At 36.1% G+C, this 12,541-nt stretch overlaps 1 protein-coding gene across 5 annotated transcripts in view; it reads left to right on the top strand.

Moving 5' to 3' along the window:
• The window catches only part of LOC121732652 (cytohesin-1), an 83,953-nt gene extending 77,084 nt beyond the window's left edge, over positions 1 to 6,869 (top strand). For all 5 annotated transcript variants that reach the window (XM_042122609.1, XM_042122607.1, XM_042122606.1 and 2 more), the window contains 4 exons: positions 2,124 to 2,242; positions 3,198 to 3,309; positions 5,732 to 5,862; positions 6,697 to 6,869. In XM_042122609.1, coding sequence (XP_041978543.1) covers positions 2,124 to 2,242; positions 3,198 to 3,309; positions 5,732 to 5,862; positions 6,697 to 6,832 — 498 coding nt within the window. In that variant the 3' untranslated portion in view covers positions 6,833 to 6,869. The remainder of the gene's footprint in view (positions 1 to 2,123; positions 2,243 to 3,197; positions 3,310 to 5,731; positions 5,863 to 6,696) is intronic.
• Positions 6,870 to 12,541: the final 5,672 nt, after the last annotated feature.

Genomic DNA, 12,541 nt, shown 5'->3' on the forward strand with positions numbered 1-12,541 from the left:
TTACCACGGCCCAGGCCCCAGGATAAAAATATCCTGTGTGCAAGGAGATTAGTATCCAGTACCCACCTAGTAGTAAACTTATCTTCTTACAATAATTAATGTCATTCAAATCTGCTTTAACAGATTGAGCCAAGATTTAAAAGACCGTAAAAAACATTTTCATATTTGATGAGTGGATGTAGTGGGCAACTAACAATTTGAAAATGTTAGTTTTTAGGACTAGAAAACTATTTTATTCCTTCGATTGTGGATTCCTGGAAATCTATTGTTATTCTATTGTGTCTCGCTTACCGGTGAGCTTATGGAGCTTGATGGGTTAAATCAGAAAAATGTGGATTTATGTATATACAGATATACGCCAGACGATGAAGGAGGTAAGTTACATGGTCTGTTCGAATCATAAGAAAAAGTGAGTAATAATAATTGTTCTTAAGTTACAAAATGTTGGTTATCCACTTCATCCACTTACGTCTTTATTTACGATTTTGGTTCATGGCTCGGTATAATACTTGAGATGCTTCCAAGGGCCACCACTCACCAGTCACCACTGGTTGAATACTTTACATAATTGTTTACATTGCACGAAGGAAAACTACTGTATATTATGTTTACATGTGCATCGCCTTGTTTAGATAAATAATAACCCCAGTGACGCGGTACTGATATTCGGTGTCAATGTAATACCTTATCTAACATACACGATATACTATTACATCTAGATATCGCTGAGGTTGTGTTACAACTTACAAACAACTTACGTGTGAAGTTCGTAGAGTTCAATGAACGAGTAAGGAATGATAATAATTTTTATCAATTAATTATTTAAACCAGACCTTTTGCATCCGTTGTGGATGATTTATACAGTATTTTCAGAGCGAAGTTACCACTCCTCAAATACTGTAGCTCCTGGGACAAGATTTAAATGTCCGTATGGTTGATAAATTATTTACCTTCAGGCTAAAAGAAAATAACATCTTTTTTTAGTATTTACTTATAAATATACAATGAAAAAGCTGTACATGTTTTTCCTTGTCTGTCAAATGCCTCTATTACATAGACAAAGACAAAAATATTGTATTGTACCTATCCATCGTGATAATATTTTTATAAGTGAGGGGCTCAAATATTTGGCGATTGCGATAAGTCATGAATGATTGTTATCAGTTCTAACGTCACTATTGCTTTATCTGATAACGGTAATTAATTATTGTAATCGTAATTAATATAAGATAACATGCTTTTCATCTAGACCAGATAAGAGATGGATCCATACATCTATTTATTATTTATAGGTAAATGCTTAAGAGTTTTAAAAATTAATTTTGCTCATATTAGGTCCTGATAGGAATTCTGTTCACTGTTTTCCAAGTAAAGAAAAGTAAATAGTCTCTTTAAATCAAAAAGATAGAAATAAATCATCTTCCATTTTTCTCAGCGTCTGCATCTATGTTTTATCATCATCGAGGTCTTGATAACATTGTATCAACATTGGCCGGCTTAGTGCAAATTGTGCGTTGTGAGAGTAAGGTTTGTGTTGTAAATTGTTAACTTAAAGTAGAATATTATTCGTTTTACCCGTTTGTCTGTTATGTGTTTTAAAAATTCTTATTAGGGCTGATAATTTGTAAAAAGTCCGTTCTTACTTCTTCAATCTTCTTATCAGCTAACAGGCTCTGACGATTGAATCGGTCGTGCTAAAGTTAAACTTTGCGGTATCATGGTTCTTTGATCTTTCACTTGTTCCTTGTTTTATAGAGACATCATGGTTAGCTAAGTTTAATGATAACACATCGTTAAATGTCAGTTCCATCACTTTCTTCGCACTTATAGAAGCAGGGGCCGTACCACGAAACTATTTTGAGACTCAAATAATCGTACGAGAATGCCGCGTCCTACTGTACCAAACGTGTAATGACGTTGTAGAGCAGGACGCGGCATTCTCGTCCGATTTTTTGAATGTCAAAACGGTTTCATAGTAGACCTACAGGATATTTAACTTTAATCTTTGACCGCAACTGGCGGAAGCCCTAATTTTTTTTAACAAATATTACTTTTGTCTATTGGCACAAGGGAGCTTTAATTTTTATTTTCAATGAAATATATGTTTATTTTTTATTTTTCAGTCTCTATACGAGTCAATCAAGACGGAGCCGTTCAAGATCCCGGAGGACGACGGCAATGACCTGATGCACACGTTCTTCAACCCCGACAAGGAGGGCTGGCTGTGGAAGCAGGGCGGCAGGTATGTCTATCTGGTACCTCTTCAAACTTAAATGGCTCAATGGGTTTTGATAAAATAAGACATAGGGATACTTTAAGGGACTGGAAGGAACATGGGTAATGCCTGTTTTCACCAACCGCCTCCTAACGCTAAGTGGTCTAGCGGCCTAGCGGCCATTAAGGGTACATATCCTTCAAGATTTCACGAATTTTTTTGTGTCACGTTCGTCCTTAGGGCGTAAGAACTTTTGCAAAACATTACTTTTTTTTTTTAAATGCGTTTGTTTTAAGAGATATTTACCCGCAAATATCGCTAGGGAACACTAAGCGTTAGGAGACCGTTGGTGAAAAATTTCATTAGTTGCTTATAATGGTTCCCGAAAAATATATTCCGATCGAGCGAGATTCAATTATGCGCTGTTACTCCGTTTCAATACATTTTGATCATAATATTAACAAACCTAAGTACGCCTATCCATGTGTTGGCCGCGTAGCTACAAAATACAATTACATATTAAACTCAAAATTATTTAAGTAATTTGAAAGTACTTATTAAATAACTTAATTGTTTTTATTTCGAACATATACATTTGAAACATAAACATAATAAACATGATTATTTATTAAGGTTGGGCTGCACCAGAGGCGTGATTAAAGTTAAGGTTAAAGTTATAGTTAAGTATGGCGTCCTTTAACTTTAACCTTAACTTTGACCTTAGAAATTGACAGATAAATGAACGTGGGATTAATGAAAGAAATTGACAGAAAAATGAAATTTCGCCACGTGCATTTAAAACCTTGTCGAGCTCTATGGTTATTGGTTATGGTTAAATATGGCATCTTGATGGCGTCCATTTTTAACTTTAACCAAAGATTTGACATTTTGCATTGTAGTTTAAGTTAAAGTAACAGTTATAGTTAAAGTTAGTTAGTGCAACCCAACCTTGAAATGTAATGTGTATTTATAACAATTTCAGATACAAGTCGTGGAAGCGGCGGTGGTTCATACTGAACGACAATTGCCTGTACTATTTCGAGTACACCACGGACAAGGAGCCGCGAGGGATCATACCGCTGGAGAACATATCGGTTAGTATACTGTTATTTCACATGAATTATACACTTATTTCTACTAAGTATCGGTAGGTTCATCTTCAATCTCGACCTGTGTCCTCGTACTGTCATATACAGTGTGTTAGTGTAAACACCGTTATTCTTGAAACTATCAAATGAGCCCGTCAAAATGAACAACTTTTTCTATGAGAACAATGCTGGGAACTCAAAAAATCCGTTTTTATACCCTACGGATGCCCCTATCGGCAATTTGTATGTGTATAAAGACATACTTTTTGAGTTCCCAGCATTTTCCCATATACACTAACATCTTGTATAAGATTTATGCTGTTGGGAAACTATAGAAAAGAGATAATAATATTCGTTAATCGTTTGTGAGCACAAAAGTTGAAGACCAATACTTGAATGCATGAATTCCTTAGTGCTTTTTAAACACTAGCTTAATGAAAACTTGTATCAAAATTAAAAATAGATTAATTATGTCCATTTGTCAAATGATTTGACGAAAGTTAGAAGAAATAAAAAAAAGTTAAACGATGCCATGTATAATTTACAAGCCCATATACTAATATTGTTTTATGTTTTTTATAGTGCTCGAATAAAAAACACGTTTCAAGGCTTACACAGATGAATTCTTTTAAGTCGATAAAATATACGCTCAGCGTTACCACCGGTATAATCATGGGTATTACATGCTCTATCAAAGTTTGAATATAGCTGCATCTTGTGTTATTATTATTTTATAAAATATCAGTTTTACACGTTGAATTCAAATGAAACATCAGAAAAAATATTCGTAGTAAGATGGCGGATTTTTTTTATTTCGTTATGTCAAGTGGCCTACTCCCTATTCTTATAGTACTGTACATAAATGTATACAGTGTGTTAGTGTAGACACCGTTATCCTTGAAACCATCAAATGAGCCCGTCAAAATGAAATCCGGGCATCCGTATGGGTATGAAGATGGCTTTTTTTTTGAGTTCCCAGCATTATTCTCATAGAAAAAGTTGTTCATTTCGACGGGTTCATTTGATGGTTTCAAGGATAACGGTGTTTATGTCGCAGCCGACTGGCTTAAATAGCCGTTCAATCAAACAGCTACCCCTTTGACTGAACAACGCCATTCAATCACACGTCTAGCTTTTATATTGAATATTTTAGTCGCTCAAAACGTTCAACACTACAGCTGATTCAAAAGCCGCCGTCTAATTGAAGTAGTTCAGCACGCACCGCTGCGGCGCTAGGTGCGTTTTATTTACAATATGGCGTCAACTAGCAGGTGTTTGTTGGTGTTTGTGGTTGTTTTTCGGAAAGAAAATAGTTAATAAAAGTTACAAGTGTTATTAAAGAGACAAACATTGTGGAGGCACATACTAGTGAATCAAAATTTCAACAAATATTCGAGGAGAAATTACGAGATTATGAAATGGATGGACGCAGCCCCCCCGAAAGGGTTCAAAACAAAAACAAGCACAATCCAGAAACTCCAAAAGTTGGTTAGGTTAGGTCTTAGACCACAACACAGTGGGAGCCGAGTGAGCGTAGCGAGCGTGCTGCGGCAGCAGCCGGCGTCAAATAAAAGGAGGGCTCGGGGGGCGCAGCCCCCCGCCAAAACAAAAACAAACACAATCCAGAAAGTCCAAAAGTAGGTTAGTTTAGAACTGTGACTGTGCTGCGGCAGCAGCCGGCGACCGTCACAAAAAACGCCTCAGAATTTTTTATTTTTACTTATTGCATTAAACTTTTGGTCGCCCCTTCAACTTAATCCGAGAATAATCTTTGAGTAAAATACAAAAAGTTTTCCTATTCTCCCAAATTACATATTAAGCTAATGGTCGCCCTAATTAATTTGCCATTAAACCAGTTGGCTAAGCGTCGTCTAGCTGTAGTGTTGAACGTTGTAGTCAACAAGTCGGCTAAACGACGTATAGCCGTGTGATTGAATGGCGTTGTTCAGTCAAAGGGCTAGCTGTTTGATTGAACGGCTATTTAAACCAGTCGGCTGCGACATTTACACTAACATCTTGTAGTGCTTGAGATAAACTTGTATTTTCTTTGTAATATTAGTTAAATATACCGTAACAAACAATATATTTGTGATTATTATAAAAAATATTAAAAAGAAATAACTGTCACTAACTCGTCTGAGAAGAATAATATAATATTCAGTCAAGAAACTTTTTAAGACATAAAAATGTACTTAACTTACTTGAATCATACTAATATAAATAAAATTATTAAATAACTTCGTAATTAATATATAATAAGATAACAATTATATTCCAGGAGGCACACTGAACAGCATGATTTTTAAAATAATCCACAGCTGAACATAGAACCTCCTCCTTTTTTTGAAAGACGGTTTTCCTAAAAAAAAAACGCTAGATTAACCTTAATAACGTTTTTTAAAAGTAATAAGGCTTTATAATATTCCAGGTTCGTCCGGCGAGCGATCGGCAGCGGCCGCACTGTCTGGAGCTGTACGCGAGCGGCGGCGCCGACCTCATCAAGGCCTGCAAAACCGACTCCGAGGGGAAGGTCGTTGAGGGAAAACATACTGTATATAGGTGAGGAGAAATACTACAGCTAACATTAATTTAAGCCGTCATAGAATACTATTAAACTTTATGGCCAAGATAGTTTCGAGAGGGCGAGTGATCATTAGACGATACGCGTTTAAATTGCAAATTACTAGTCTTATTAGTTTAAATTTTCATAAATAATAACAATAATAATATCTATGGACACTTATACACCCCGTCATTCTAGCCCCGTGCTAAGTACCTGAAGGACTTGTGTTACGGGTACCAGACAACGGAAATATATTTAATACTTTTATACTAAATATATATTTAAGATTTTTACTATATGATACACATTACATATATTTAATAGCGCGAATAACAGCCCATTGCCATAGTGTTTTTTTATGAAATAACGGGGCAAACGAGCAAACGGGTCAGCTGATGGAAAGCAACTACCGTCGCCCATGGACACTCGCAACATCAGTACCATAGTATAAAGATCGCTGCACACATATCAACTCGGAAAGGCATCGTCACCGTATCGCCTTCGCCTCGCCGTCAACCAGGCGTCAACCTAACGTATGCACGTATTACCAAAGCGTATCAGTAGCGCCTGTACGTCAACTCGGCTACGGCTAGGCGACGCCTCGCTTACGGCTCGCCGACCGCTGTCCCGTTCCGAGGCGAGGCGATTACGTTACGGTTCCGCTTAGTGTGCGTTGCATTAGGGAGTTTCATACAAACAATATTGAACGGCTCGACTCGGCTCGAGGCGATACGGTGCCGATTTGCCCTTTCCGAGTTGATAGGTGTGCTGTGACCTTAAGAAGACGTGTACTTTGAACATTTATTCATTCATGCTATTGTCAATTACAGAATGTCTGCGGCGACGGCAGAGGAACGAGATGAGTGGATAGAGTGTTTGCGAAGGTCCATCAGTCACAATCCCTTCTACGACATGCTGGCTCAGCGCAAGAAGAAGGCGCAGCACAATCTACACTCCGCGCACTAGCGGTAACACTAGTACCGGTGTCGTGATGACACTAGAAGTTATAGTCGATATTACCATCGTAGATTAAAAGTCGATATCGTATAGACAACACTAGCTATGCGATTGGCATGTCATATTTAGAAAAAACATCGTGAGATATAGCACAACACTAGTGTGGCGTGTCCATTCTAAGATAAAACAACATTTATCGACTATATATCGCGCTACCATAACACTAGCTATTGGTGTCACGTCCTTCCTTAGATAACCGCCTGAGTTGTCATCGATATTACTATCTATTTATTTAGCACAACATTGTGACATATCAGCGGTGTGATGCTCAAACACATCGAGTTTGTCGCTATTACTTTAGACACATTCGAAACTGCAAAGATGCATCAAAAATGTCAGATGTATTAACGTGACTAGTGATTTCCAGTGTTATGTAGATGCGGCCAAAAGATCTCAGTTATAGAAAGCAGCAAACACTACTAAATGCTACTACGAAATGGCAAAGCCGGATTTTGTATACTAAATTCTATAGAAGGTTTGTGCAGATCATCAAACATTAAAATAATCCGGCTCATGCAAAACTTCAGTTAACGCGATAAATACTAAAACATCTCATGAAAAGACTTTTGAAATGAGCCTAATTTATACAGTAAATATTATAATAATATGGTTAAACATCTTGATAAGTGTTATAAAACTATAAATATAAATTAAATTGTTAGAAGTGACTACTAGTCACAAAGACCCCTTTTCAATAACCTGTCCGAGCAAAAATAGCAATGATGACAGATAATAATTACTTATTTAAAACTATTTACAAATTATTGTCTGTCACTTTGCTATATTATTTTGTTATGAACAGATGTTGATAACGGGCAAATATCATATCTGTTTAATTAACGAGATTTGATTAGAATAATATTATAATGATATACAAATCGTTTGTTGGTATGAAATGGCGGTGAAAATGAGTACCATTTTCTAAAACCATTGGGTACGCTGAATTGCTGTTTTTGCAATAATCAAAAGAGAACATTCTAACATCGAAAATTAAATTGTACACTAGAAAAACGTCCATCAATAAAACACCATTGTTATTGTGATATTTATGACATTTTTTACAGATGAGTGATGCAAACGGCTACAGTCCATCCGTTTATTTTACTATTGCAAGGAATGTAACCAAATGAAGATGTCGTACGTAAAATCGCAATAAAACTGTCAAAATGAATGTTAACAGAACTCTCGGGAACCTATTAATCGTGAGTGAACTGAAATTAAGAAAGGCGTAATTACAGCTAACTTCAGTGCAGATTGACGGAAATTTTTGCGTTGTAAGGAGTTAGTGGCCTAAATGCCGATTTAAATTGCTAACGCTTGTTTATAGCACATGCTTCCTCTAAACACGAACGAGAGTACCATGACATCTAATCAACAATTAACTTTAACAGAAGTTGATATAAATTGGTTAACCAAACGGTTGAATAGTCTCATTCACAATAATTCAAATGCTAACTTACACCAGTTTGAGCTCAGGTTAATCATAGATAAAATATTATATTCTTGATTTTCTCAGAAAGAGAAGGTCAAATGACAGAAATAAAAACAAAAATGGGCGATGGCCACTAAGAATACAGAGTTGTCCGTGTACATATAAGCAAGACTGACTGTAGTATGTATCTTGCTTTATACAGTGTTTAGTTCCATGGTAATCTGGTAATGGTTATGATTATTAAAACGTCCACAACATACTCTGTTGTCTTTGTCCAAGATTAACTTATGATAATATGAGCCATAAAGCTCAAAATTAATCATAATTCATACGTTTCCGATTCATCGAAAGGTGCAACAAAGTCAGATGTTGATTACCATGGAACTATATTATTCCACGGGTTATTTTAGACTAATTTGAACATATAGATTATATAGTTAATTCGTTTTATAATACATTTTTTTAATATTATTTTATTTCTTAAATCGTTTTATATTAAAATGGGTATATTTTTTCTTCTCTGTGACAATAATTTACTGATTTTTCTCGTCTAAGTTGAATGAAGCCATCTAGCCTAAATCGTATTCAACAAAGTATTACTTTTAATGTGTAATATATATTAATATAAACCTTAGATATAGTCTATCTCGATGTAAATATATCTCAGTAGTTTAAGGGTATTTTAGGGAATTTTTGTTTTTATATATCTGGAGTATAGTGAATACATATTATGTTACAATCATAGGTGTTTACTGTTTGTCCCCATTGTAATTTGTTTTAACTTTTAGCTCTGTGATAATCTGATTTTATTATTGTCATACCCGAATCAACAAATCATAAGGGTCTGGTCCCACCAAAACGAAACGAAGCACGTTGGGCCATACATATACATAATTAAAGCAATAAAAAACTAAAATGTCAAATGACCTAACGCCGATTTTAATTTTATATCACTATTTGCGTTGCGTGATGCGTCAGGTTTCGTTACGTATCGTTATGATGGGAGTGACCCTGTCTAAGAAGAGCTATAAACACGCTCATTATTCTATTTCAAAACTATAACTTTCCTCTGAATCTTTGCTTCTATATCTTTAACATACAAATATGTCATTTATATGTATATTATGTTACGTAATTTGTACTATGTCGCACACATATTGGCATGTGCATTCCGGCATAATGAATGGAAATGTATGGTATAATATTATGTAATGTGATCACAGGTAATCATGTCATAAGCGATTTCCGTGACCGTTTGTCAACATGTAAGAGCTAAGCCAAGGTCACTAAGCAGATTTCATGAATATATAGCTATCGCGCCTCTCGCATACTTGTGTAAACGCGATAGCAATATGTGCGTGAGAAAAAAGGAAGTACGAGTTGTATTCAAATTACACTACTACTGAAAATAAGTAAAAACATTTCGGTATCGAAAAATTTGTAAGTTGAACCATTTTTACTCAGCTCTTGAATATTATAATGTTTAAGATTGTTTATATAACCACACCACACGATTGTTCTAACATTATAATAATAATGGTACTGGAATGAAAAATTAATAATTTGGTATGTTATGTTTACTTTTAAACGAAATAATCAGGTACAATGAATAGGGATAATCTAGTTTAAGTCATGTTAATGATTGACTTTAATACCCACTTATGCAAAAATGATTTCAGGATTATTCTTAGCCAAGCTTTAGGCTGCGTTTCCACTGATGCGGTGCCCGAATTGACCAATCGTGCTATTGCAGCGGAATGACAGCGAAGCGGAGTGAAGATTTCGAGCGTGGTGATTCGGCACCGCTAAGCTCCTCTCCGCTCCGCTCCGCGTCAGTGGAAACCCGGCCTTAAAAAGGGTTATAGTTTTAGCTTTGTAGATCGTCGTCTCTGTGACTCACTCAGTAATAAAACGAATTACCATAATGTTTGTAAAAGACAATGCTCTACAAAACCGATCCCAGCTGAAGGTTTTTTAAGACATTTGTTTACTTATAGATCTGTTTGGTATGGCAGTAACGCGGCCCAAAACTTATATGCAAAGTTCGAAGGCATCGATTCTCACAACTCGAATTTCGTTTCGATGTCAGACTGTCTGGCTAAAAAAGAGCGTGTAAGTGAGATAGCCTGCTATCGATGCGACTTTTGAAATATAAAAATCTGGCCTTATGAAACATAATATTTTACCTGCTATTAGCGTTGAAATAAGTTTCTTTTCTTGCTTAAGTGGGATCAATAAAGTCGATCAGTCCAATGGGGATGAAGTTATATTTAGACAAAAGGTGCCTAACGCTCTGTAAGTAGGGTAATGGATGTAGCGCTGTGTAAATTCGCCGTGATTAATTAATAATTTATGAGTTGTAATGATTCTGATGACGGTTTATATAAATGTGCATAGTTGCCTTGTAAATAATTTTGTAAGAAAGAAATACAATTATATATAAAGTTGTGTTTTTTATTGGTTCACAACGTTCGAGACTGATTCGAAAACTTACCGCTGTGGTACTGGCTAACGCTAGCGCAGACTGATCGCATGGTCGTAGCGAGGTTCGGGCAGGGGGGGAGGAGGGGGGGGGGGCAGCATTCACACAACGAATTTTAAAATGCGGCGCGTTCGGCGCGTGCATGCAGATAAATGTGCGATCACCTTTAAAATAACTATCGCCATGGGATAGCAAGCAAGATAGCATTTTATTTAACAATTACTTAACCTAAACTTTGGTGAAATTTGCAGTAGAGTCTGACCGTCGGAGTCATTGCGAAAGAACGTCTGCCGTACTTATATACGATTACTCTTTATGTTTTGGTTAATGATGCTACATAGTTTTTTGCCGTATTATTTAAGCGTTGTACTAATAATAATTTATCGTTTCCTAGAGTATGAAAATCCGTTAAATTCCACTATTAGTGTAGGTATCATTGACATAAGGTAGATAATATTATCTAGTGCATGGTTTATTCCACGTTTATTCCTAGTCACAAATATTGTTTTCTTTACTTATATAAAACTAGCTGTTGCCCGCGACTTCGTCCGCGTGGACTTCAGTTTATAGCGCGCGATGTCAACAAAATTGGTGTCAAAAGCTTTTATAAAAAAACCCTGGTACCCCTTAAATCAATACAGCTGTGCAGTGTGCAAACAATAAGTACTTCATTTTTGTATGTTAAACTTTATATATTATGCCAAATTTTAAAGCTTATTTAGCCCCCCAATTACACAACTTTACCCATAAACTATTTATCATTGATAGGTTTAGCCCCAATTTCACCAACGTCTGTTAGTGTTAACAGCTTGTTAAAATATCCTGTCTTCTCTTTCATTCATATGAAAAACAAAACAGCTAACGTGACACTAATTCGAGCATTAACTTTAACAGTCGTTGGTGAAATTTGGTCTTAAGGTTACGTCACTGCCTGCACAGATAAAGTACTGAGTTATTTAATACCGTAGAATAGATATAACAATCGAAAAAAATCGAGACTTAAATGTAGGATGATACCACCTCTTATAGAAAGACTTTTGAGCAAGCGTCAGCGCGATGTAGAAGACGCACGGCGCCATCTATTATGAATTTTTTGAACAAATTTACGACCCTTACAACCCTTTTTTCCAGTAAAAAAGTAGCCTATGTCCTTTCTCAGGCTTTAGACTATCAGTATACAAAATTTCATTACAATCGGTTCGGTAGTTTTGGCGTTTGGCGTGAAAGCGAGACTGACAGACAGACAGACAGACAGAGATACTTTCGCATTCATAATATTAGTACAGATTATGTGCACACTGCACAGCTGTTTTTGGGTATTTTGATTAATTAAGGGCCGCGCTACACCGGAATGGCAGCGGCGAGGCGAGCACTTTCAGCACTGCCATTCCGGTGTAGCGCGGCCCTAAGAGGGGTACCACTTACCAGGGTTTTAAAAAGTTTATAAATTTGACACAAATTTTGTTGACACCGCGCGCTATAAACTAAAGTTCACGCGGACGAAGTCGCGGGCAACAGCTAGTTATGAATAAAAACAATAATATATAATAAAGTAGGTACCGTATGATTAGTTCTGTTATAATAATGAAGTAAAATATAAAGCGCCATCTGTTTTCATACATTAGAATTAAAATGTTGATTGCATTGATATATTTTCTGGATGGAATATAGGCCAACACAACACACTCGAACTCCTTAGAAATGCAGTAGGAGTTCTATAAGATAAGATAGATTGATTATTATT

Source organism: Aricia agestis, chromosome 12, assembly GCF_905147365.1.
Source record: "Aricia agestis chromosome 12, ilAriAges1.1, whole genome shotgun sequence".
NCBI lineage: Eukaryota > Metazoa > Arthropoda > Insecta > Lepidoptera > Lycaenidae > Aricia > Aricia agestis.